Genomic DNA, 23,776 nt, shown 5'->3' with positions numbered 1-23,776 from the left:
CGGCAAAATGGCGTCGCCAAAACAAGCCGAGCTGCCCACCTTCTCGGCGCTCGACTACTCAAAGTTCTTTGGAGCCGGCGCGCTGGCCGCAATGTCCACACATGGGGTGTGTTCCAACCGACCAGCCCACACAGGTCCCCAGGGAAGATGCTGACCAGCCCCGTCCACGACTACAAACAGGCAGCCACCCCCATCGACGTGGTCAAGACGCGCATCCAGGTGGACGACGCCATGAAGGGCCTCAACATGATCAAGGCCGGGCGGTCCATCGTGGCCAAGGAGGGCGCCAGCGCGCTGCTGACGGGCTTCGGCCCGACGGCGGTCGGCTACCTGGTGCAGGGCGGCGCCAAGTTTGCCGGCTACGAGTTCTTCAAGCGAACATTTGTCGGCATGGCGGGCGGGCCGGGCGAGCGGGCCACACGGAACCGCACGGCCATCTACCTGGGGGCCAGCGCGTCGGCCGAGTTCTTCGCCGACATCCTGCTGTGCCCGCTCGAGGCGACGCGGATCCGGCTCGTGTCGCAGCGCGGGTACGCCGGCGGGCTCGCGTCCGGGTTCGCGCGCATGGCGCGCGAGGAGGGCCTGCGCGGCTTCTACTCGGGCTTCGTGCCGCTGCTGTTCAAGCAGGTGCCGTACGCGGTCGGGCAGTTCGCCGTGCACGAGGCGGCCGTCGAGGCCATCTACCGCGGGTTGGGCCCGGAGCGGACGGCGGCGCTGACGCAGCTGCAGTCGACGGGGGTGGAGCTGGCGTCGGGCCTCGCGGCCGGGGTGGCGGCGGCGGTGCTGTCGCACCCGGCCGACACGCTGCTGTCGGCCATCAACAAGGGCGCTGGCGACAGGCGGCAGGGCACGACGGCGCGTATGCTGCAGCTGGCGCGCGAGTTCGGGCCCAGGCGACTGCTGACGACGGGCCTGGGGCCCAGGGTGGTCATGACGTGCGGCCTGGTTGCGGGTCAGTTCGTCATCTACGCCCAGTGCAAGGCGCTGGTGGGCGCGCCGCCAGGGGTGGAGATCCACAAGGTTGAGGAGGAGCAGTTGAACTGATCAGGGGTCGGTCAGGTCAGGGTGTCAAGTCAGGGTATCAAGTCAGGGTGTCAAGTCAGTCATCACTTGCTCAGTTGGTCGGCAGTTGCTCGTTGGTCAGCCCAGCATCTTGCCCTGCCCCGTTGGTCGTCATCTTGGGTGGCGTTGGTTTGTTTTTGCGCTATTGATTGATTGACATTGCTTTTTGCTTCACCGACTTTTTTTCTTTTCTTTTTTTCTTCCTCCTTCTTTTCTTCTTTTTCCTCTGTACGTATTATTTTTATGGCGCTTTCACTATTATTAATTTCGGGTTGTCCTTTTGTCCATCCTGGTCGGGTCGGTTGGATGCCGGGCATGGAGAAACCATGGGGCTGCACCTGACCGCCTCGTGCCTTGTTTAATTAGACGGCAGACGCTAGGGGCTTTTGGGGCTAGGGTCGAGCAAACAGGCAGGTCGACAATGGCACAACGGGTCACGTTTGGTCGCAGCGAACAATGGGATGGGGCCGGCGGTAAAATCCGGAGCCCTCTCGTCTGGAGTGTGAAGCGGGTCAGGGGCACCAGAGGCTGTGTCGGCTCGGCATGGGTCGGGTTCGCAGACAATCGAAGTCAATTCTCGGCCGCGACAGGCATAGGGCGATTTGGCTTGTTTCTGCCAGCCCTCAGGCGATTTCCGGAGCGGCTGGCCGTTCCGCACTCGGTTAGGCATGCCCTATCGCAATTGAAGGATGCAACTGGGCGCAACAGGGCGTGCAGGCCCCGACTGGGGTCGGTCGTCTACTGTGGCCTGCAAGCCTGGAACGTTGCGACTCTGCGAGGGTCGACGAGGGGGGTGCCGAGGGTGCGCCTCCTGTGCGTGCGAAGGCAATGCCAGTTGGAAGTGGAGCCCGTCTCCCACTATTATTAGCCGCCCCCTCAGCACTCGACAGCCTGTCACACCCGTCGAGACCTGCTCCGCCTGCTTGCAGGAATAAATCTCATTTTTCCCGATGCTCCCGCCCACCTCCAGTATTGTTAGGTGGGGCCTGGCAGTGGCCAAGCCGCATCGTGATTGGCTGGGCCCGCAGCTAGGAGGGGGGAAATCCCTGTAGATGTGACAGCTGGTTGCCAGCTTTTTCGTAAGCGCCCTACCAACAGTCAATCTCCGGCTCTGCCCCCTTGGCCTGGTCGCCATCCCAATAGCCTTCGATTGCTCCCCAACCTGTTGTCCTGGGACTCCCCCCTGCCAGCCTCCACCACCCCATGCACCATACCACTCGGGCCAGGAGAAGTGGGGTGTGTTGGGCCACTTGGCTGGCGAACCCAACCGCTGGCCAAAACAAACTGCACGCCGGGCGGAAAAGACAGGGTGGGTGCGTGGAAAAAAAAAAATGAAGGGGGAGAGAAGAAGAAAAAAAAAAGCACAGGGCGCGTGGGTGGGAGAGACAGCCAACGCAGCCCAGGCAGACACAGTCTTGGTCAACACGCCAACCCTGACAAAAAAAAAATCCTTTCCTCGTCCCGGTCGTTTGGTCCATCAAACACAACCAACACACAGTCGCTTCCCTAAGGACAAATAACCTCCAACCGCGACAGGGACCGGCGTTGGTAGTGTTTTGCTTTAGTCCTGCCTAGTCGCAATGGTCAGGCCCCTTTCTGACCTGGACAATACATTACGCCAGTCCCGACTCCACCTTTCGTCCGAATGTTTGGCACAATCAGACGCGAGGCGACCGACCCGAGTGCGCACCGGAATGCCTGGTCTGGCGCACAACAGCAGCACCAGCAGCAGCAACATCAGCAGCATCAGCAGCAGCACCAACAGCACCAACAGTCTCCGTCGCAGCAACATCAGCAGCAGGACACGCAGCAGCAACAGCAACAGCAACAGCATCTTCAACAGCAACAGCATCTTCAACACCCGCTGCCGCACCACACCCAACAGCACCATCCTCACCAGCACCAGCACCAGCACCAGCACCAGCATTCACACCACCACATCCCTCACACCCAACAGCCCGACCAGCCAGCTCAGCTTGGCCGCGGCGGCACCAGCAACATGACAGTCGTCAGCAGTGGCGGCGGTGGGAGCGCTGCCGCGACCGTCAGGGCCGCCCGCTCGAGCCCAATGGTCCAGATGGCCATCGCGGCGTTGGTGTCGTTCAACTCGGACCATCGCCCCAGTCCCGAGATGCTGTCGTTCCACGAGGACATCCTCGACGCGGCCGCCAGGGCCTGGGACGCTGGCTACCACTGGAGCATTTCTGTCTTTGCCATTGCCCTGCGCGCCATCATTCGCGACGTCGCAGCCGAGCGCCGCCACAAATTCGGCTCAACCCTGTGAGTATAGATTTTTATTTATTTTTTATTTGTCTGTTTGTCGCGCCCCAATTGCAATTCCATCTATTCTCCGACTGCAGCCCCCCTCGATCGATGCGTCGCAATCCCCATCCATGCCTGCATTTGCGCATCGCGACGGCCACGCGGACGGATCCAGGTGGCTGGGTCGCCCAAGCCCCAGCAGACTGCCAACCAACAACCCCTCCCTGCCATCTGCCCCTTCCACTACTGCCAGATGCCGATATGCTGACTTGCGGGACTACCTGGCCCCAGCGACCTGGCCTACGTTGAGAAGGTCACGTGCGCCATCCAGACCCGCTTCTTGGCTGTCGACCCGGCCCTCGGCGTCCCTAGCCCGGCCACCACAAGCACGCCGCCACCAACCTCGTCGGCCGTGCCCAGTGCCGCCGCTGCCCTTGCTGCTGCCGCTGCTGCCACTGCCGCCGCCGCCGCCACTCACGTCAGCCCCCAGCCGGCCCCCCACCTGTCCTATCACCATGATGTCCAGGCCACTGCTGCCGCTGCCCTGGCCGCCAACCCGCTGTCGGCCCCGTCCATCAACGTCAAGGCCAGCCCGAGCCCGAGCCCGGCCCTGTCGTCGTCGGTGCTTGTCCCTCCCGCCGTGCGTGTCATCCAGCCGCCGCCGTCTCCCCACCATGGACACACACCACCACTACCGGGCCCAGGCCAGCCGCATCCTAACAAGCTACCGGCAATCCAACCCCTACCCCCCATCCAGGCCCGCCCGCACCTCCCGCAGCAACTACCATCGCAGCAGCAACAGCAGCAGCAACAGCAGCAGCAACAGCAGCAAGCCATCCTACCACTACCTCGGCCTCATCGCCAGCCCTTGCCCCAGGGCCCTCCGTCACAGCAGCCCGCGGACCACGGCCAGGACCAGAGGGACCCCCCGGGCTCACCACCGGCAAAGCGCCGCCGGCCCCTCCCCACAGTCGGTGTTCACAGCTGGGCCGTGGCCAACGGCAACAGCAATAGCAATAGCAACAGCAACGCCGGCACCAGCAAAAGCACCTCGGCCTCACCTCCCAGGGCAACGACCTCGTCCGGAAACCTTGCCCCTCCTGAGGAGGAGACCATCAGTGCCAAGCGCCGCCGCCGCCGCTCCGACCGTGGCGGCGACCCTGGTGCATATCGGAACGTTGGCGGATACGGCGACGTCACCGCCAGCGGTTACGGCTATGGCTACACGGGCACTGTCAAGTGCACCATGCCGCCCTGCGAGTGGACTGCCGTCACCACCAGCATGCGCATGGGTCTTCGCCTGAACGACCACCTGCTGCGGAAGCATGGCGTCGAGAATAGCGCCATCCGCCTCCGCCCCAGCTATATCCGCCGCATGCCCCGCAGCCACGCGGCCGTGAGAGTTGTAAAGGAAAGAGGACCTTATCGGTCCGCCCGCGAGGCCCTCATCCGCATCGCCGACAGCCTTTCTGCTTCAGTCAAGGACTGGCGCTGTCCCCCCTCCATAGGCAAGCTGCGTGAAGAGCGCGCGCGCGAGGTCTTCCCTCACACCGACGATGTCAAGTCAATGTCGGGCAAAGACCTGCGCGAGGAGCTGGTCCGCATGCGCACCGGAGACGGCATGCAGATCGCCGCCGCCGCCATGGCCGCCGAGAACACCCGCCTCGGCGTCGCCAGCCACAAAGACTCTCCCCTCGAGGTCTGGACCCGCGAACAATTTGTACCCTGGCAGGCCTCGGTCAAGGAGGTGGACCCGGCCGCCCTGGCGGCCTCGGAGAGCGCGCAGCTCGGGACCAAGTCCCCCGAGACCATGAACCGCTGGCTCGAGAATCACTTTAGGCCCTGGGAGTCCAAGGACGGCGGTGGCGAGGACGACGACGGCTCCACCATCATCGCTGCCGGCGCTCCTCCCCGCGACGACGACGAGGACGACGACAGCAAAGGCGAAGATGATGGGCCAAGTGACGAAGATCTCAGTGATGATGATGACGAGAATGACGCGTAAAGTCGAATCTCCTTGCATATATATGTTCGCCTATGTGGTTTAGGTTCCCGATCATCTGCTTCTAACCTGTAACGTTTCGGTTTTTGCTTTAGTGCCTGATATTGGCGTTTCTAGGGGACAATGTTTTTTTTCTTCTATATTTCTCATCATTTCCTATCTCCTTGGGCATACCAGCCTTGCTTGATTTCCTCCCTTGTTGCTACCATTACAGCCTGCTCAGCGCCCTTTATCACAACGGCCTCTGTAAGCGTCTTTTTGCGTAGTATATACATATGGTTGAGCCTGGTGCACTTATTGCGGGACTTACTGGCTCGCCCTCAATGTCTTGTATTCTGTGTTTGTTTGCCATGGGCTCTTGTGTTGATCATTTTCTCCATAAACTGCCACCTGCCTCGCGCTCCATTACAGCGCTTCACAGTCGACGGTGGGGAAATCGATTTTTGGCCTCGACCACCAGAAGAAGAAGAAAACCCAGACATAGCCGACGAGATAGGTCCATCGTGCGGGACGGACTAATCGCCGCAGAGCCAGACAGACCAGATCTTCAACAATAATCGCTCCCCCAACTGTGAGGCAGCGTCGGCCTCGTCAACACACTGGCCAGTCCAGGAAAAGGGACAAGACGGGGTGAAGAAGGAAACAAGAATACAACTGACCCAGCAACCACCAGCGAATGACGGGCCACGTATCGCACCTAGGCCCTTGGGCCTTGAGGCATAAAGCATGCATCAGAGCCAAGAGAGCAAAGACCAGGATGCCGATGACGGCGCGCTGCATGGCTCGATTCCGGATACGCAAGACGTGGACCGCCAGCAACCTCGCGTGCGTGACGAAGGCAGTGCGGTGGAACTGCTGCCAAAACACACTGTTGATAAGATGCCAGACGGCCTCGTCAGCACCCCTAGGGTCCAAGAAGAGAGCCGTGGGGGGGAGGGAGGCTCGCTCTGCAGTCGGATGATGGGGATTTCTCTGCCTCACCCCCAGTACCGCCGCAGCGTATAGGCCTCGCGCACGTCGCCAAACAGCGGCCGCCACCGTGCGTGGTCGTGGCCCAGGACCCCGACGGCGCCCAGGGCGCAGAGCGAGTAGATGGCCTGCCAGTCGGCGTAGGTCGGGAAGTTGAACTGCACGGCCAGCCAGGCACGCACGCCGGCCTCGCGCCACGCCACGGCCGGCGACGACGACGACGACGATGACGACGACAGCAGCGCCCGCCGCAGGATGCCCTCGCGCGCCGGGCCGTAGTTGTCCTCGACCGTCTGGTACCAGTAGGCCCCGTCGACCACGTCGAAGGCCCGCCTCGCCAACACGGCCAGCAGCAAGATCGCCGCGTGCTCGGCCAGGAAGGCGCGGCGCGACGGCACGTAGGCGGCGTCGGAGCCGTCAAAGGGCGGCAGGCTGGCGTCGGACATCTCGCCGCGGGGCGCGAACAGCACCTCGCGCGCGGCCCAGCACGCCTTCTTCTTCCACGTGCTGCTGCTGCCGCTGCCTCCTGCTGCGGCCACGTCGGGCGGCGGTGGGGCGCGGTCGGTGACGCAGAGGTGGCGGTTCGCGTACAGCACGGCCTCGAAGCCGATGCAGACGCAGTAGCTCAAGAAGCCGAGCTCGGGCAGCGACGGGTCCACGAGCCTGTAGGCCGCGGCCACCATCAGGACGCCCCAGTGCGCGTAGATGGTGGCCAGGAGGAAGAAGGGGTGCCGCGCGAGCGAGGCCATCGGGAGGGCCGCCATGGCTTGCGATGCGCGTGGGGGATGAGTGTGAGTGAGTGAGTGCCCTGGACAGGCCCAGGTCACGCCCTTTCTTTTTTTTTCTTCTCTGAAGCGCCAATACTTCTATCGCCCCAATAACAAAGTTTTCAGTCCTCCTTCTCTACCATTCGTGAACTTCTGACGGCCAAGCATTCCTCCCAACGCCGAGCCTTTCCTCCTCACACCACCCTGCAGGGCCGCTCGTCCCGCAGAAACGCCAGAAGACATGCTCCGAACAAGGCAGGCCGAGCGGTTTCGTCCCACCGACCAAGATGCTGGCGCGATCCTTCGGCCCGCCCTCGTGCCTTGCTGTGTAACCGTGCAACGCAAAATCGGGGTGCAACGCCAAGATGCAATACCACTTCCCCTCACCGGGCCTAGCCGTCAGCCATCCAAGGTCAGAACTCATGCAATAGAACCCCGGCAGGAGGCGCCAATGATAGGTCTGGGGTACGTTCCCGTCGGTAACTGTGCCGCCAGGCATGTCGCCTCTGGCCCAATGGGAGTTTCCTGGGCCGGGGCCCGAGATCCGGCCCATCTCTTCTCGCGTGGCCCTCGGCCGGAGGTTGACGTAAGCCTGCCAGGGCAGATATGGCCCCCTCTGTTCTTGGCCGTCTTGGGAGGCGCAGGATACGGGAAGCCCTCTTTAGAGAAAAGAAAAGGCTATCAAGCGACAGCCGAAGGATGAGGACACGGCATGCCCAGGCGCACAGGATCGATATCGTGTCTCGGCCTTCCTCTTTTGTTGATTTCGCCGTCTCGGGCTGATAAGGGCCGAGGCTGTCGATGCCATTGTCTCGGCCTGGCTGCCTACCTCGAGCCTCGTACGCGCGGCCGGTCGTGTGGGCCGCGATACGGCATCTCCTGCGATTTGTCTGAAGGAGTGTCCATGCGGGGAGCAGGCAGCTTGCAACGATCCACCTCGTAGTCTTCCGACCTGAGCATAAATGGGATAACACATCCACCCTCTCTCCCTCTCTGTCCCTCTCCGATACCACGGCACACCACCAGCTACCTCCTCTCATCCCAGCACCCAACAGGCTCCCCCCGCCCCCGAGAAAAATCGACTGTCTCGCAAAAATGCAGCTCACCTTGGTCGTCACCGTCTCCGCCCTTGCCCTCGGCGTCGCCGCCAGCGGCACCCCCTGCCCCTGCAGCGAGCCGCGCTGCGGCAACCTCCCCAGGTGCCGCGGCTGGAAGCGCTGGATCCGCGGGGCCGATGCCCTGGACGCCAGCGGGGTGAGTTTTGTTTCTCGCTGGTTCTTTCCCAAGGCTGTGACGCTAACTTGTCCCTGCTTTCTTCCCCTAGGCCGTCATCGAGCGCGAGCCCGTCCTCGTCGTCGCCGAGAGCTCCTAAGCGGGAAGGCGGGTTGTTTTAAACCACCGTGGCTAGTATAGCAGGGTGTGGTAACGCTCCACAGGGATGGCTATTGTCAAGAGAAGCAGGGGACTTTTGGCTACCAACTTGCCATGCTTCACATCAGCCCATGGTGAAGAAGTACATGGAGCCAATACAGCACATAGCTTGAAACAACACTACTTAGCCCACGTATACATGTCTGTCCCGCAGTGTCCCGTTTTGTAGCGTCGGATGCTGCGGTGTCGTAGCCAACGCTGAAAGCCCAACCCCTGACGTTCACCTGGCATAACGACCAGATAATACATGCACCCGGAGACGAAGAGAAAGCGATGTTCATCACCTCCAATCCATTTTTAACGCGGATACGAGCTACCCAACCTGTCGATCCCCCATGCCCGCAGCCCCTTTACCCCCTCTCCATCCGCGTTCCAAATCCGGTCGAGGCGATATTGTTCCAGTTCAGCTCGTCACGCCCTGCCCATTTAGCCGTACCGCCACCTGCACCATCCCGGCAGGAGTCGTTTCTTGGGTGTGGCTACTAGGGAAGGAAAGAATATTTCCAGGTTTTTGTCTAAACATGCAAAACGGCGGGCCTGGTTCCTGCGTTATCTTGAGTGCTGTGCGCCCGGAAAAATGCAAAGGTCGCGCGTCGGGTCGCGGTGACGGGAGAGTCGGCACCGGCGACGCCACAATATCAGGCCAAATTTGATCCGCCAGGGGTTTTGTCCGTTGCACAGACTGCCCCTCCGTCTGTCCTGTCTCACTCCGGCGCTCTAGAGTGCCAGAAACGGTAAGATGGGATCTGCACCTGAGCTTCGTCGCACCGCCTGTTGTGTCAGCACGCGTATTTAAACGAGGCGTGGTCCTGTCTGTCCAACATCGTTCATCATCTCGCCAGCCAGCCTCGAGACACGGACCCAAGAGCAAGATTCGAACCCAACCCCCATCAACGCCACAATGCGCTCGTCCATCTTCCGCACCGTCGCCGCCGCGGCCCTATGCCTGGTGTTCCAGGTCGCGGCCGGCGCTCTCTCGCTAGAGGACCCCGACATGGGCAGGGGGTGCGGCTTCAAGATCGCGCCCTGTGAGGCGGGGAGCACCTGCTCGGCCCTGGACCCGGCCTGCCCGGCGACGCGGCACGAGAACTGCCAGGGCGTGTGCCGCCCCGTCAAGACGCTGCCGCCACCGGGCACCAACACCCTCGGCCCCATCGATCGCCACACCCGCACGACCCGCACGGCCAAGAAGCCCACCACTCCTGCCATGACCACGACGAAGAAGCCCACGTCCCCCGCCACCCCGACAAGGAAGCCAACCTCGCGCACCACCAAGAAGCCCACCATCACCACCACCACCGCCACCACCACCAAGAAGCCCGCCACTACAAAGAAGCCGACCTCTCGCACCCGCACAACCCGCCGCCCGCCGCCGCGGCCGACGGTCACGCCGCCCAAGTACGAGGACTGCGGCGGCAAGCGCGTGGTGCCCAAGGACTGCCCCGCGGGCCACGTGTGCGTCGACGACCCGCGCCGGGGCGGCGGCTGCGGCATGGCCTGCGACGCCCCCGGCATCTGCGTGCGGCCCACGACGCCGTGCTCCGGGCTCGCGGGCGTCATTTGTCCCGCCGGCAAGATGTGCGTCGACGACCCGCGCGACGACTGCTGGACGTCCAACGGCGGCAGGGACTGCAGTGGCATCTGCGTGTGAGGAGGGGGGGGAGGGGGCTAGCGTGTTAATTCTCTGGAGACGAACAAAACCGGCGGCGTGTGTGTGTCAAGATTGGACAGATCGTGCTTCTGTGCGTTGAAATCGTGGTTGATATCATGGGGGAATCATCAAATGCTATCATAGCTCGCTATAAACATGAGCCTCCCTTGCCGTCACAAATCCGTCATCTACATGATAAGAAGACTCCACGCCACTACGCAGAACCTGGAATAGGTTGGTGCAAAAACAACACGGGGAATCTAGAGGACAGATACGCCCAGCAGGCGGCAACGTCTATGTGCGAGATGGTGTATATGACGGTCGTGCTAAAGCTTCCACAAGACACACTAGACGGGGAAAAAAATTTAGTCGTCCCTCCGGCCCGTCGTCAGGTCCATCTCCTCGGGCTTGACCATCTTGGTCTTGTTCTTGATCTTCCAAAAGGCGATGTTAAACAGGTAGATGGGGATGCCGATGTAGCTGGTGATGAACTTGTCGACCTGGAACGTGGGCATGAAGGCGGCGAAGCCGTTGAAGATGATGATGACGATGGTGATGAAGAGCGCGATGTAGGCGCCCCAGGGCAGGAGCGGGTTGGTGTAGGGGAGGGACGAGCGCGGTATGCCCTGGGCCTTCATGCCGCGCACCATGCAAATGTACGACACCAACACGGCGATCCAGTTGAGGGCGCCAAAGACGGTCACCATGGACACAAAGTAGCCAAAGACGACGGCGGCGCTCGTCGTCACGTTGAGGTAGCCCAGCGCGATGAAGAGCGACGACAGCGCCACGGCGGGGATGGGCACGCCGCGCTTGTTGGTGCGGCCAAACATGGCAAAGGCCTGGCCGTCCTTGGACAGGGCCCAGAGCGAGCGCGCGGCCAGGTAGATGTCCGAGTTGGCGGCCGAGATGGTGAAGACGAGCAGCAGGCCGTTGACGGCCTGGTCGAGCTTGTTGATGCCCGAGATGGTGGCGGCCACGACGAAGGGGGAGGCGTCACCCTTTGGCGTCTTGGAGGCCGCCGCCGTGAGCAGCGCCGGGTGCGTCGAGGGGACGGCCATGCCGAGCACGAGGACGCCGCCGAGGTAGAAGAAGATGATGCGGCCGAGGGTCTGGCGGACGGCCCGGGGGACGTTCTTGCGCGGGTTCGGCGTCTCGCCAAAGGCCACACCGACCAGCTCGGTGCCCAGGTAGGCAAAGGTGGCCTGGACCATGGAGGCCCAGAGGCCGAGGAAGCGGCCGGTGGGGCCCGGGATGCCGTTGTACTGCGCGAAGGCGCCGGGGTTCTCCCAGTAGTAGAAGCCGGATCGGAAGCCGTTGGGACCGCCGCCGAGCGCGATGATGAAGCAGAGCAGGATCAGCATCACGATGACCAGGGCCTTGACCAGAGACATCCAGAACTCGGCCTCGCCAAAGAAGGAGACATGGATGAGCTAGGACATGTTGTCAGCATATGTTTGGTTGTTTTTGTTTGCAAGACACCCCGCTTTCTCGCTTGCTGGGACCTGGCGAGCCGAACTCACATTGAGCAAGATGATGGCAATTCCAAAGACGGTGATCCAGACTCCGACGTTGATATCGGGTGCCCAGTATCTCAGGAGCAGGCCCGTTGCGGTCAGGTTGTTTGGCAGCACGACGGCGTATTTCAGAAAGTAATTCCAGCCTGTGGCGTAGCTGTTGGGCAAACGATTCCGTTAGCGGCCAAATATGCCCAACAAGACAACAGTAGACGTGGTCCAGCAAAGTACGAACCCGAAAGCAGGATCAACGAAGCGGGTAGCGTAGCCGGAGAAGCTCTTCTTGTGGGGAAGCCAGGTGCCCATCTCGCCGAGGGCGACCATGACGACGTAGACGACCCAGCCCATGAGGACGTAGGCGATGAGCAGCGAGCCGGGGCCGCCGTTCTTGAGCGCAGACGCGGAGCCGAGAATCAGACCAGTACCGATGGCGCCAGCAATAGCCATCTACAAAAGGGGCCATGTCAGTTAGCAAACGATTCCACGTCACCCTCTCGGCTTTCGTTCGGTTCCTGCTAGCCACCCGGCGCGGCAGCTCCAGGCCACCGCGCAGAGAGCGGTCGGGGAGTATCGGGCAGACTTGCCATATCTGGTACCCAGCAGAGAGAATGTTAGCCAAAAATGAACACGACTTCGAGTAGGCGCCTGACACCTAGAGGAGCAACGGGCGACGAACTCAGCTGGCGCGGCTTCATCCCACGGTGGAGGTCGTCCGCGGCCTCACCGACCTCGCCGTCGCTATTGACGGCGGCGGCCTCGATGGGCGACTCGGAGCGCTTCTCGTCATCTTTGCTAAAGGGGTTCCGCATCTTGACAGACTCGATGGTTCTGTGCTCTTTTTTTTTTTTTGGCTTGTTTTCCGACTTCTTTTTTTTTCTTTGCCTGTCAAGTTGGTGCTTTTTACAGACACCGACTGAGATTCCCTGACCCAATAGGCGCACGTTATTACGCGTGCTTGAATGCCTAGATGGTCAATCACCAATCTTGGATGTGGAAGTGAGCCACAAAAGGTCGGTGAATGGGACAGGGCGTGCGGCAGAAGTGACCGTGGACGCGGACGCGAGGGGTAGAGAAGGAAGAAGAAGAAAAAAGGAAAGGCTAGGAGGAGGAGGGTGGCATGGCCGGGTGTTTTAATGGCCCGGCAATTTGAGTGATCTCCTCTGCCAAGACGCAGCAGCGGCGAGGCCCCGGGCGCGTCGTGATTGTGGTGGTGGTGGTGGTGGTGGTGAGGGCGGCACGATGATGGACGAGGGTCGCACAGGAGCAGCAAGCCCACCCGTCGTATTTCCCAGCCTGGTCACCGAGCATGGGGGCCCAGGTCCGGACGAGAGGGTGGCAGCGGGGGCAGGCGTTGGAAAGGGAAGGCCACCCGTCGCCCATGTGCGCGTGTGAGCCCACGGGGGAGGGAGGGATCCACTGTCGAGTTGACGAATCCTAACGGATTGTTTGCGGAGAGATAGCAACAGGGACGCGCACGGTGGGGCCAGGCTCCCTCGACAGCCATGCCCAAGTTCCCCAGACTGATGATGGAGAGGCCGGGATGGGACATGGGATGGGACATGGGATCCCTGATACCGTCAGCGATAGACTGCCTGTTACCTGACACCCTGAGTAAGTACACAGCACAGGCCCGGACTGCTGTATGCGGACACATGCAGGTTGGTTCGGCCCCGTTGCACAAACACACACCGGGGGTTGCATCCAGCTGCCTCTTTCTCCATTTATCTCTTTCCCTTTTTCTTTTTCCCTTCCCTCTCTCACATGCCCTTTCTACAGGACCGGGACGGAATCCAGGCGGCTGGCAGCAACAACCAAATGTCAAGGCCAAATGTCAAGTGTGGGTGCATCATCAATGCGGCCCCATAAAGACGCCGTCCACTAGCTGGCAGGAACCCGCACACACACCATCAGATCAGGGAAAGCCAGCCCTTCAGCGCGAGCAGCCACCAGCGCCCTTACGCTTTGCCACTGGGAATTGCCCGCATATCTGACCGATGGTGGGGTCATGTATGCATGGAATCAATCTGTCGGTTGGTTGGGTGAGCACTTGGCTGGCAGACGAGCGAGCAGTTGACAGCGCAGGCCTGTGCCTGTGCTTTCCATCTGGAGGGAGTCGAGGCAACAGCTGGAGCCAACTGTTCGCCGGCCGAGTCAAGACCTTGGGCTGTCCACCGACCCCAAAGCACGCAATCAATTGCTGCGAACAAACTCCACCTGGCCACTTGCGTCGGGATTTATATATGATAGGAAATAAATACCAAACGTTACGTACATTGTTAACTTCCAAGATTATTGGCTTCCAAGACACCTACCACCAGTAACAACACGCGTCGTCGTCGTCGTTCCCCAATCGCCAAGTCGAGTGGGCGTTGTTCGTGCCGTTGCCCAGGCGGAGAAGCGGGGCGTCCCGGATCTCTTGACTTTTTCTTGTGCGCTGGGAAACGAAGCTTCTTTGCGCCAGCCAAGCGTCCTCCAGACCACCCGTGGACCCCCCGAGTCCCAATCTGGCCACCGAGAGTGGCCTGTTCGCGACCGGATGTGGGCCCTTTCTCCTTATCCGAGCCTGTAGTACTTGCCACCTGGCAGCTTGACCGAGGCTTAGACGCCCCGCCCAGAGATCGGCTGCTAGGCACTTGGCAAGCCAAGGAGGCCTGGACTCGGCGCGGGGGGATGCCCAGAACGGGAAGATGTCTGTTTTTATTGGAGCGCAGAAAGAGGAAGGTCCGAGACGACCGGCAGGGGGGTTGGTCCAATGTCCGGTGCCGACTCCTGACTGAAGAGCAAATCTCTAGGTTGGAATTTGACATTATGCCGTTATCTCTGCCATCTCGTGCCTGCCTGTTGGAGTTGAGCACTGAAGTTGAGCACTGATTCATTGATGGCTGAAGAAGAGGGGAACGAGAAGAACAGACTTTGGGTTCAAAAAATGCCAGCCCCCAGCCGTTCGCAGGTGCGCGCCGCGTGCCCCAGGCACCCAGGACTCGACACCGACACCATTGCGCTCCAAGATGCTGCCAGAGCACGCCAACGGGCCGGGTGCGAACGGGCCGTTGATCGTCAAGCTACATGTCCAGGAAGCGCTCCATTGTCCGAGGTTACCGCCTCGGTTCCGACTTTGACGACCGAACAACAGAAACCTCGCGCCATCGCCCTCGGTCAGACCCTACAGGTGCGGGGATACGGCTTGGCAACCGCTCCATCGCCGGCCGCAAAAGCCACGTGGAGCTCAGCCTTGGTACAGTAGAGACCTCCGCTATATATTCATACCTATTGCTATATATAAATACCTAGCATATGGCGTAGCGACATGCGCGTGGCTCCCGGCAAGCGGCCGTGTGCTCCAAGTCCCCAATTGGCACCGGATGGCGGCCCGGTTCCAGGCACATGGTCCCAGGCACATAGCCCTGTCACGAGCACTATATACACACCAGTTGCGCCTAGGGCAGCTGGTGGCTGAAGCCACCAACATTCTGCCCATTCCCTGAGTGGCGGAACTTAAACAAACTGACGATATCCACTGATGTGGTTCATTTTCTTCCATCGTCAACCTGAACCGTCACATCACACATCCTGCCGTTTCCTGCTATTTCTAGCATGGTCTCACAAGAATCCAGTCACTCCCTACGAATCACAAATCACCAAATGGTAGAAATAAGGGCAGTACAAGGCAATACCTCAAAGCCCGTCATACCGTAGAACGGGAAAGGAAGAAAGAAAGAAAAACGCAAAGGGCATGATACTCAGATGCGCCACCATGGGCGGCCAGGTTACCAGCCGCGCTAGCTGCGGCTGACTAGTGGCGATTGACAAGCTCGACAGTGCCTGTCGGCCGCCCCACGGGCATGAGGAAGGTCAGAAGGGTCGTGCCCACAGCCAGTGCGGAGAAGTAGGAGGCGGAAAATAGGAAGACGGACAAAAAAAAGTAAAGGCAAAACAAGTAAAGAAGGCTAAAATGAAGGGGAAATATCTAATGGCAGGGTGGTGGATGGTGGTGGATGGTGGTGGCCGAGCCTATTGCCAGTCATCAACGCGATAGCTGTCACACATCACACTTTACCGCGTCGTCCTCCGTTTGTTCCCATACTGGCCAGTGTGCTGGCTTGTTCCTTTGTTCGATGCCTTTTTTTTGTTGTACAACAAAACCCGGCTGCGAGCTATTTCTATAGTTTCCCCGAACTCTTTTGCCTTCTACATCGCCACCTCTCAAATGATGCGCGTCCACGCCCCCAAGGTCGGTGGCACCGTGATCCGTGTCGACTGGGATCATGTGGCCCCAAACACCAGGCCGTGGGAGCAGAGGAAACGGCCTTTGACCACCTTGCGTTTGCCCGTTATACCTCACTTAATTACTCCCTTCCTGCGCAGATTACCGTAATTACTGTTGTCCACCGTCACTAGGAGCTTTCCGAGCCTAGCAGCAGGAGTAGCCGGCTCCTACCCACAGCCCCGTAGAAATATTATCGACGCTCTGCGGAACCGCTTTGCTTTTAGTGGCATAGAATCAGTCCGCTACGCATACTCATAATGATGATCCGGGTGTTGGTGTGAGGAGGGCTGTGAATAGACTCCTATTGTCATCGCACTGGGGGCATTCCAGCCAAGGCGAGTCACACTGGAGGCTGATGGTCTCAACACCTTCTGCCCAAGTAGCGTCGAAAGAACAATTGTGCGTGGCTATCGTCCCATGATTTGGGACGTCCCGTGGGTTGTACAAGTGGAACTCGGATGAGCCCGGTGTGTGTTGACTGTTTTCACCACGGACTGGACGACCTCAAAGGTAGGCAGCCAACAGATAGCGCTGCGATGCTGGCTTACAAACAAAGATCAAGTCCTCAATGTGTGTGACACGTGTGGGTGGCGCCCAGCTGGACCCACAGAACATCCTCGGAAATCACGGGTATTTCCCGGTGACATCACCGTGCCGGCAATTTGCTCCGTTTCCCATAGCGCTGCCCAATTGACTTCCATGCTCGGCCCTAGACCCCTTCTGCCTTTCAAATCATCAAATTAACGTTTCTGCCCAACCGAACAGCGACGGGTCCACTTAATGGGGTGCCTCCGCCAGCGTTGCTGTCCCACCAAGACAGTGCACGCGTCACGTCCGACTTCATCGTTTGCTTCCAACTTTTGGTAGTATTTTCTCGTCTATTTGTCTTGTACTTGTTGGCGCCGCTGCATGTCGATACAGAACAGCAATTGACATCGGTTCTGATACAAAATCATATTTAATTCCGCACATTGTTTTGCATCCGCTAGACGCGCGCCTCTCGTGAGTCGATCCGCCGCAGGGATTCCCCGTCGGAAGATGGCGGCCGCATCACAATCGCGATAGCCGCCACACTCGACCGACAACCGGTGCAGCGTTCCATCCCGTCCATGGAGGCCTTGCTAGCGCGCCTGTTCCCCGGCTGGGGAGAGGCGGCCTCGGAGCCGCACCATGGCAGCAAGCGGCCGCGGTGGGCTAGGAGGAAAGCCAGGGGCGCGACTGCGGAGCCCACAGCCGCGGCGGCTCAGGAGCGGGACACGAGGGCATTCCATGAAAGCCTGTGGAGGGTTGGCAACCTGCCACGCGGGGTGCCGCCTCCAAGAACTGAAATGCTCAAGATACTCGGATACAGCACAAACCAGGTTGCGACTACCAATGTCTTGGTCGCGTTCCTGGCTGCGCCGGGGGTCGGCGTGCGGTCTCTGATACAGAGGGTAAGGCGGTCTCGGCTATCATTCAACTGTGTCAAGGAGGTTGGCTGACTTGGGCGATTTGCATCGCCACCCTCACAGACCCGGTTTGGCAGCATGGATTGCACAACGATGGACATACCATACGCTACCCCGCCGCCACAGTACCTCTGCGACGGCAGCGTGTACACCCTAGGAATGGCGAAGCTACCGTTCGAGGGGTTTCTCAACAGCGGGCTCGCGACCAGTTCCGAGCACATGGCCGTGGTTCTTGCCTATGCTGTCAACTCGCCGGCCTCGTTGGAGGCTGCAAAGGAGCTGCAGAGCGCGCTCATCCGCAGTATGCAACAACGCCGCGCCGAGAGCAAGCACCAGCGGGTTGCCCAGGAGCGCAAGCGGCGCAGTCGCCGAGGTCGAGAGAAGCCCAGGGACCTGGAGAAGGGGCCGGCCCAGATTGCGGAGCCGAAGGCCCCTGTGTCGGTCCGCCCTCCGCCGTTTCCCGTCATACTTCTCGGCCTCCAAGCAGATCTGCCTCGACATAGGGATCTCGAGGGCAATGGACCCGGGCGTCAGCCTGAGAATCCACAAGGAGACGACATCAGTCCCGCACCTGCAGCAGTGGAGGGCGTGGACACACGGCGGCGGAAGCTCGAGGCCTGGGGATTCGAATGGAGCCGCACCATGCTCCACGCCGAGGTGTCTGCGAAGACAGGCAGCGGAGTGCTCGAGGCCTTGGGACAGCTTGTGGAGGGAGTTGATGCAGCAGCCAAGGCAGTGGCGGATGCGGACGCCACATTAGAAGATATGCGGGATCACTGGATACCAGCCGTCGCCCAAGTCGCTGAGGATTCGGCAAAGGCCGACGGTTCCACTGCCCAGCCCCGATGAGCGATCGGGGCCGGGTTTCCCTTTGTTTATATGTTATCTCTTTTCACATCCACCTTGTTCTCCTTGCACAAATTTTCCTCACCAGGGTCAGGGCGCCGGGGATTTTCTTGAATACCTAGGTTGGGACGACGAAGTAGCGGGGAAACAGGGACATTAAATGCATCACCGTACACACGGCGGGAAACCAGCCGCTTCCTTATTATAGACCATAGCAGTTCATACGCAGTAATACCCACTTCATCCTTGCCTTTAAGCTGCGAGCAAGAAAAAGAATGACACCGCTTTGCTAGAAGCACATGGCTGGATTCTGCAGGTACGGCCGGAGATTGCAGCGTTTTGTCGGTGAACCGTATTGTGGGCAACCAACTGACTGTCGTCCCCTATGCAGGCATGGCATCCATGTCACCGGCCTCGGTGGGGTTGCTTTTTCCCGCACGGGATCAACGCCTTGGGATGCAATGGCGGTGAAACGCTGTGCAGCTGGAAAAACCCACCACCATGTGCTCAGCCCTTTACCACACATTGCCGTAATTGACCATAGCCCCTACATACGAAAAACTGAGAGGCTGGGCTATGGACGTTCTGGTCAGAGATACGTGTTCCCTGGCATCACGGTGATTACAGCATGCGAAAGAATCCCTTCAAGTTTAGGGCTGGGAAGCACCCTACAGATAGGGTTTGAAAACAGATGTGGCTAGCGGAGCGATCCAGAGATGAGCAACATTCATGCAATGCAAAGGCGGGATGCCCAGGCGGTTTTTTGTGTGAAACGGACTAGGCTTACTTTCCCATACCAGAGATCACTCGCCGAAAAGGCAGATCGCAAGCTCGTCATGCACAGAATTCAAGGGGAAACTGGAGCTGTCCAGTTGCTTATTGGTGTACCAGCACCGAGCCGGCTTGGCTACAGCTGGGGATGATGGACCCTTTCGGCGGTGCAGGAGCGCAGATGCAGGAAGCCACCAACATACCCTGTCCCAGACAAGGCACATGCTGGCGACCTGCGTGTGCGTGCTGAGCAGCGCAGAAAGACAAAGACGCGACCTGCAGACGACACCTAAACCAAGCAAAAGCGTCTCCAGGTACTGTGTACTTGGGTAGTCGACACCCAGAGGGGTTCTCGCACGCAACATGGGATGGATTCGTGTTATTTTAGGCAACGGCCCGGATGGAGAAACGCCCGCTTGGATTTGCATCTATGGCGACACCAGACATTTGTCCCCTCTGATGGGCGGCTCCTTCAGGGCTCCTTGCTCGTCCCATTTCATCTTTTTGGCTTCGGCAGCAACCCAACCCAGCAGCCAGCCCAAAGCGGGAGCAAACGAATCATGCAAGGATCCTGCCCACAAAGGACGTGCACGGTTGCCGGGCTAGCCCCGCTAAACCTAAAGAGGCCTAGCGCGATGCCAGCTCCAGGAGAGCACCCATCGCAAAGGCGGCCAAGCCAGAACATCAACAACAGAATCCTGCCTGGACACAAAGCGCCAACCGTCGCCCATCGACATCGCCGCCAGCACCGACAGCCCTCGACGCCGGGCTCTGGCCGGAATCTCAGCCAACCGCCAAAGCAGCAACAGGTAAGGAGCCGACCGAACGGCTCACCCGACAAAAGCCCCTACGACCACCGCGCCCGCACGTTTTCTCGCACGACCCAGCCCCCCCTTTCCAAAGCTACGCCCGCTCGCTCGACCGACTGTTTGCCCAGCCGCCGTGGTGTCTGTTGACGCCCGCCCGCGCGCAGTTTGGCCGCAATCCACGACGACGACGACCACGACGACTTACGACCTTGTAACTGCATTCCGCCGAGATTCTCTTCGTCATCATCCTTTTCAGCATCGCTTCTTGTTCCTTGTTCGTCTTCTGTCGCTTTTATTGCCAAGCGCAGCCCAACGTCGCCGCACCCACCACGCTCGACTCTCGCTTGCCGACCGCCCCTCCTTTTTTTCTGCCCTCCCAACCACCGCCACCCGCGACCACCACCCCGACCAGCCTGCCCCCGTGGCTTTCGCGCCCATCACATGCAACTTGCCGCCCCGACACGGCGCACCACATAATCCCCTCCGTTTACCATGGCGGAGCCCCCGTCATCGCCCCCACCGGCCGGAGCCAGCGCTGAAGATCAGCTTTCTTGGTACAAGGCGCAATACGAGCAGCTCGAGCTGGAATTAGCCGACTTCCAGCAGTCCAGTAAAGAGTTGGAAGGGGAGCTGGAGAAGGACCTCGAAGCCGCCGACAAGCGGGAGCGCGGGCTGCAGGAGAAAGCAGAGACTCTCGGGTACGAGGTGGACGAGTGGAAGGCAAGTTTGGAATCGTCACCGCCCTTTGTGGAGGCGCGTTTCATTTGCGCCGCCTCAGCTCGCCCTGGCATGCCTCGATGCCGGCCCTGCCGTGGATGGCACGCGGCCGATCAAAACGCAGAATGCGCCTTGCTAACTTGCCGTCCGCGCCCCGCTGCAGACCAAGTACAGGGAAGCCAAAGCAGAGGCAAACGCAGCTCAGAACACACTAGAGAAGGAGGTCACGTCACTGCGCGACACCAACCGGACTCTCCAACTGAAGCTACGCGACATAGAGGTCGCCAACGACGATTACGCCCGCCAGGCCCGAAACACCACCTCTTCACTCGATGACCTCGAGTCCAAATACAATGTCGCCATCGAGCGCGCCGTCCTGCTCGAGGAGGAGATCAAGATAGGCGAGCAAGAAAGAGAGACGCTACGCATCGACTACCAGCGGCTCAAGGACGAGCTTTCGGACCTCAAGATCGAGGCCGAGATCCTGCAGGGCAAGGTCCAGAAGTACGAGGCCCGCCACCTATCCTCCATCTCGACCGACATATCCGTGCCCGAATCGCCCACCTTCGATCATTCCCCGAGCTCGACGGCGAGCTCGCCTCTGATAACGACGCCGCCCGACTCCAAGTCGGTGGCGACAGCCGAGACCGTCTCCGAGTTGCAAGACCCGCCCTCACCACCCATGTCTGAGGCCTCGTCGACTCTGCCCAAGGTCAAGGCGCCTCTTCGGACCCCTGCCCCTTCGTCGCAAAAGAAGTCGCGCCTACCGTCTGCCGACAACAGCGTCACGCCGAAACCGCGTCAGCTCTTCACCTCCTCCACCTCCCGGCCTCCAGGCTCGCGGGTCGCCACGGCATCCCACGCCCGTACCCCCGCCCCGCGGCCGACGGCGACCTCGACAAAGCGCGCTGCCTCGCACAAAATTCCCAGCTCTACCTCACTATCGCACATTCGCTCGCTCACAGCACAGATGCAGCGGCTCGAGGCCCGTGTACACTCGGTACGCTCCAAGCTTCCCGCACCCGTCACCACGCCGCCACGTGCCTCGCCCCGAACTGCCGGCGTCCCTGTTCCCTCGACGGTTACGATCCGGTCGAGGAAGCGCACGATGGGCAGCGCAACATCGTCGGTTACCGGCACCGAAGATGCGACCCCGACGGCCGGGAGGTCCAGTATCGGCGGCGCTGGCAGCACAAACAACTTCTCGTCAAGCACCTCGTCAAACAGGAGCCACGTGCCACGACTGTCAACGTCTGGGGTATCGCGCCTGTCGTTCGGGCCGCTACCAAACCGAAACCCCCTGGACCCAGATGCCTCGCGACCCTCCTCTCGGGCGTCCGTCACCTCGTACCGTCCGGCTAGCAGAACGGATGTACACGGCGCGTCGTCCAGGGACATGCCGCCGCCGCGACCGATCAGCCGGACGTCGATGAGCGGGGCGAGGACGCCACTCGGGGTACGGCCGCGCAGCTCCATGAGCGGCAGCATGTCGGGCTACGGCGCCGAAGCCGAGGACGAGTTCGACCCTGCGCTTCGGACGCCTAGCAGGCGCGGAACGTACAGCAAGTTCGACGTCGACGGGTCGGCGGTCACGAGCGGGATACCCATGCCATCGTCCACGCGGAGGCAGAGCGGCGGGCCACCGGCTGCTGGGAGGCGCTCCAGTGCCGCAAACAAGGTTCTAGAGGACTTGGGCGAGACTTACTGAGTGGGGATGGCAGTGTCGTGAGGGCTGGGTGGCTACTCCTAGTGTTCGCCATCCTTCCCTACCCGCTGCCACCTCTGTTCCCCGTTATTCTACTTCTGAACCCCCTTTTTCCAGGTCTGGTTTGACGAGCATTTTGGGACAACCAGCAGCACTCACGAACTTCTAATTACGGCGGAACAATCTTGTTCACCTTACAAATGCCATTTCTTGGGCCTTTCTTTTTCTTTGTCACGCCTTTTTTCTTCACGATACCATCGGCCCAAGTTACCCACGCTTGCCGGCATTCTACCGACTCTTTTCTTACACCCACATCATCATGCCCACGGGCTTCACTCCTCACGTTCTCCTTTGCTCATTGCATGGCGTCGTCTCTACCAGTCTGCCATTGCGACATGCTGTATTGCATGGGAATGTCTAATGGGGAGAGTACTTATGAGAATGACTGTCCTCTTCCTTGTTGGACCTCTCACGCTTGTTGTTTTTCCACGGACCTTTTTGTTCGTAGGAGTTTTTTTTGGTCACATATTCATGATATACCTCTCTCCTTTGTCTATTTGTTTTAGTCTGATCATGCTTCGTTGTGTTGCTGGTCTTGAAGAAATCGCCCTTCCATCTTTTCTGCCACTTAGAGTGTGGTATAAAGGCCGTTGTTGAATGCTCTTGCAAGCCATGTTACTGTGCGCCAATCGTGTCTGCTACCGGCGAAAAGTTGCTGAGCATAGTTCTCAAGCGGGCAACATCGTTGGTTTCACCAATTTCTGTGTGCCAATGTGAGATTCCCTCGTTAGATAAGGGAAAGTTCGGATGCCCCATCACACGAAGCTGGACGGGGCCGCGATGCATGAATATCGGCGCCACTACGGAGGCAGGCCGCAACGGGAAGATGCGATATATGCATGATGATTTGACTGCGTGGGTCCAGCTAACGTGATGATTGATTCGCAGCCAAGAGGCCAGAATCGGGCAGAATCCCCATGCAAGACACGAGAATCTGCGCAAAGAGATGGGCCAATTCCCCATCAGCAAGATTGGGTGAAAGTGTGAATCCGACGACAACATCATTTCCGGCAGGGCCCCTGTGCTTGGACGTGGCGTTTAGGCTGTTCGTATTTTTCTCCCCTTCCATCGCTGGCGCCCTGGCCTCGGACATTCCCCCAAAGGAAGGCCGCCAGTGCTGTTTCGCGCCCAAGGCATGTAGGTTTTCAAGAAAGTAGACGATGGTTGGGGCAGGGGACAACCAGCTGACCGTGATCTTCAGGAACAGACACCGCTCGGGGACACTCCCACAAGCACGGCACTAAATACCATGCCGTCGGTTCCGGGGGGCGGTAGCCTCGGTCTAGCTCCGGCCCCATGACGTCTTACGAAGACGAGACAAAATTAGGGCGACGAGAACTATAGAGCCCCAAGCCGCACTAAGGGAAAGGCTAAAGTGCTGGCAGCGATTAAAAAAATTACAACACGGACGGGCGGACGGGCGGACGGGCGGGGAAGCTCTCGGACAGATCCCGGCGCGGACAATATGTTGGGGATCTGCGGCTCAAAGGAG

At 60.0% G+C, this 23,776-nt stretch overlaps 14 protein-coding genes across 14 annotated transcripts; 11 read left to right on the top strand and 3 right to left on the bottom strand.

Annotated features, from left to right (window-relative positions):
* Positions 1 to 7: 7 nt before the first annotated feature.
* GGTG_12777 (mitochondrial phosphate carrier protein) lies at positions 8 to 1,044 on the top strand (the record flags this gene model as incomplete). The annotated part of the gene is made up of 2 exons (XM_009230678.1): positions 8 to 106; positions 181 to 1,044. 2 exons carry the CDS (start codon positions 8 to 10, stop codon positions 1,042 to 1,044), a joined length of 963 nt encoding a protein of 320 aa, XP_009228942.1.
* Positions 1,045 to 1,483: 439 nt separating this feature from the next.
* Positions 1,484 to 1,930, top strand: GGTG_12776 (hypothetical protein; the record flags this gene model as incomplete). Its single annotated transcript, XM_009230677.1, has 1 exon — positions 1,484 to 1,930. One exon carries the CDS (start codon positions 1,484 to 1,486, stop codon positions 1,928 to 1,930), a length of 447 nt encoding a protein of 148 aa, XP_009228941.1.
* Positions 1,931 to 2,265: 335 nt separating this feature from the next.
* GGTG_12775 (hypothetical protein) lies at positions 2,266 to 3,065 on the top strand (the record flags this gene model as incomplete). Its single annotated transcript, XM_009230676.1, has 2 exons — positions 2,266 to 2,371; positions 2,746 to 3,065. 2 exons carry the CDS (start codon positions 2,266 to 2,268, stop codon positions 3,063 to 3,065), a joined length of 426 nt encoding a protein of 141 aa, XP_009228940.1.
* Positions 3,066 to 3,139: 74 nt separating this feature from the next.
* Positions 3,140 to 7,097, top strand: GGTG_12774 (hypothetical protein; the record flags this gene model as incomplete). The annotated part of the gene is made up of 2 exons (XM_009230675.1): positions 3,140 to 3,342; positions 3,616 to 7,097. The coding sequence occupies 2 exons, from the start codon at positions 3,140 to 3,142 to the stop codon at positions 5,327 to 5,329; spliced, it is 1,917 nt and encodes a 638-aa protein (XP_009228939.1). The 3' UTR covers positions 5,330 to 7,097.
* On the bottom strand, positions 5,567 to 7,100 carry GGTG_12773 (hypothetical protein). Its single transcript, XM_009230674.1, has 3 exons — positions 6,308 to 7,100; positions 5,986 to 6,194; positions 5,567 to 5,895 (listed from the first exon to the last, which is right to left on the bottom strand). The coding sequence occupies exons 1-3, from the start codon at positions 7,057 to 7,059 to the stop codon at positions 5,732 to 5,734; spliced, it is 1,125 nt and encodes a 374-aa protein (XP_009228938.1). The 5' UTR covers positions 7,060 to 7,100; the 3' UTR covers positions 5,567 to 5,731.
* Positions 7,101 to 8,157: 1,057 nt separating this feature from the next.
* On the top strand, positions 8,158 to 8,622 carry GGTG_12772 (hypothetical protein; the record flags this gene model as incomplete). Its single annotated transcript, XM_009230673.1, has 2 exons — positions 8,158 to 8,316; positions 8,387 to 8,622. 2 exons carry the CDS (start codon positions 8,158 to 8,160, stop codon positions 8,432 to 8,434), a joined length of 207 nt encoding a protein of 68 aa, XP_009228937.1. The 3' UTR covers positions 8,435 to 8,622.
* Positions 8,623 to 9,308: 686 nt separating this feature from the next.
* Positions 9,309 to 10,185, top strand: GGTG_12771 (hypothetical protein). The gene has a single exon (XM_009230672.1). It carries the CDS (start codon positions 9,395 to 9,397, stop codon positions 10,142 to 10,144), a length of 750 nt encoding a protein of 249 aa, XP_009228936.1. The 5' UTR covers positions 9,309 to 9,394; the 3' UTR covers positions 10,145 to 10,185.
* Positions 10,186 to 10,509: 324 nt separating this feature from the next.
* On the bottom strand, positions 10,510 to 12,470 carry GGTG_12770 (hypothetical protein; the record flags this gene model as incomplete). Its single annotated transcript, XM_009230671.1, has 4 exons — positions 10,510 to 11,577; positions 11,668 to 11,818; positions 11,897 to 12,108; positions 12,312 to 12,470. 4 exons carry the CDS (start codon positions 12,468 to 12,470, stop codon positions 10,510 to 10,512), a joined length of 1,590 nt encoding a protein of 529 aa, XP_009228935.1.
* Positions 12,471 to 12,759: 289 nt separating this feature from the next.
* GGTG_12769 (hypothetical protein) lies at positions 12,760 to 13,041 on the bottom strand (the record flags this gene model as incomplete). Its single annotated transcript, XM_009230670.1, has 1 exon — positions 12,760 to 13,041. One exon carries the CDS (start codon positions 13,039 to 13,041, stop codon positions 12,760 to 12,762), a length of 282 nt encoding a protein of 93 aa, XP_009228934.1.
* A 122-nt stretch (positions 13,042 to 13,163) lies between these two features.
* GGTG_12768 (hypothetical protein) lies at positions 13,164 to 13,933 on the top strand (the record flags this gene model as incomplete). The annotated part of the gene is given in 3 exon segments (XM_009230669.1): positions 13,164 to 13,272; positions 13,285 to 13,301; positions 13,438 to 13,933. 3 exon segments carry the CDS (start codon positions 13,164 to 13,166, stop codon positions 13,525 to 13,527), a joined length of 216 nt encoding a protein of 71 aa, XP_009228933.1. The 3' UTR covers positions 13,528 to 13,933.
* A 478-nt stretch (positions 13,934 to 14,411) lies between these two features.
* GGTG_12767 (hypothetical protein) lies at positions 14,412 to 15,884 on the top strand. The gene has a single exon (XM_009230668.1). It carries the CDS (start codon positions 14,540 to 14,542, stop codon positions 14,903 to 14,905), a length of 366 nt encoding a protein of 121 aa, XP_009228932.1. The 5' UTR covers positions 14,412 to 14,539; the 3' UTR covers positions 14,906 to 15,884.
* Positions 15,885 to 16,681: 797 nt separating this feature from the next.
* On the top strand, positions 16,682 to 18,529 carry GGTG_12766 (hypothetical protein). The gene is made up of 2 exons (XM_009230667.1): positions 16,682 to 17,361; positions 17,440 to 18,529. Exons 1-2 carry the CDS (start codon positions 17,038 to 17,040, stop codon positions 18,223 to 18,225), a joined length of 1,110 nt encoding a protein of 369 aa, XP_009228931.1. The 5' UTR covers positions 16,682 to 17,037; the 3' UTR covers positions 18,226 to 18,529.
* Positions 18,530 to 19,215: 686 nt separating this feature from the next.
* On the top strand, positions 19,216 to 20,017 carry GGTG_12765 (hypothetical protein; the record flags this gene model as incomplete). The annotated part of the gene is made up of 2 exons (XM_009230666.1): positions 19,216 to 19,307; positions 19,636 to 20,017. 2 exons carry the CDS (start codon positions 19,216 to 19,218, stop codon positions 20,015 to 20,017), a joined length of 474 nt encoding a protein of 157 aa, XP_009228930.1.
* A 277-nt stretch (positions 20,018 to 20,294) lies between these two features.
* On the top strand, positions 20,295 to 22,227 carry GGTG_12764 (hypothetical protein; the record flags this gene model as incomplete). The annotated part of the gene is made up of 2 exons (XM_009230665.1): positions 20,295 to 20,549; positions 20,683 to 22,227. 2 exons carry the CDS (start codon positions 20,295 to 20,297, stop codon positions 22,225 to 22,227), a joined length of 1,800 nt encoding a protein of 599 aa, XP_009228929.1.
* Between the last annotated feature and the right edge of the window lie 1,549 nt (positions 22,228 to 23,776).

This window comes from Gaeumannomyces tritici (genome assembly GCF_000145635.1).
Source record: "Gaeumannomyces tritici R3-111a-1 unplaced genomic scaffold supercont2.9, whole genome shotgun sequence".
Lineage (NCBI taxonomy): Eukaryota > Fungi > Ascomycota > Sordariomycetes > Magnaporthales > Magnaporthaceae > Gaeumannomyces > Gaeumannomyces tritici.
The sequence above is the reverse complement of the archived record's forward strand: the minus strand, read 5'-3'. Positions and strand labels throughout refer to the sequence as shown.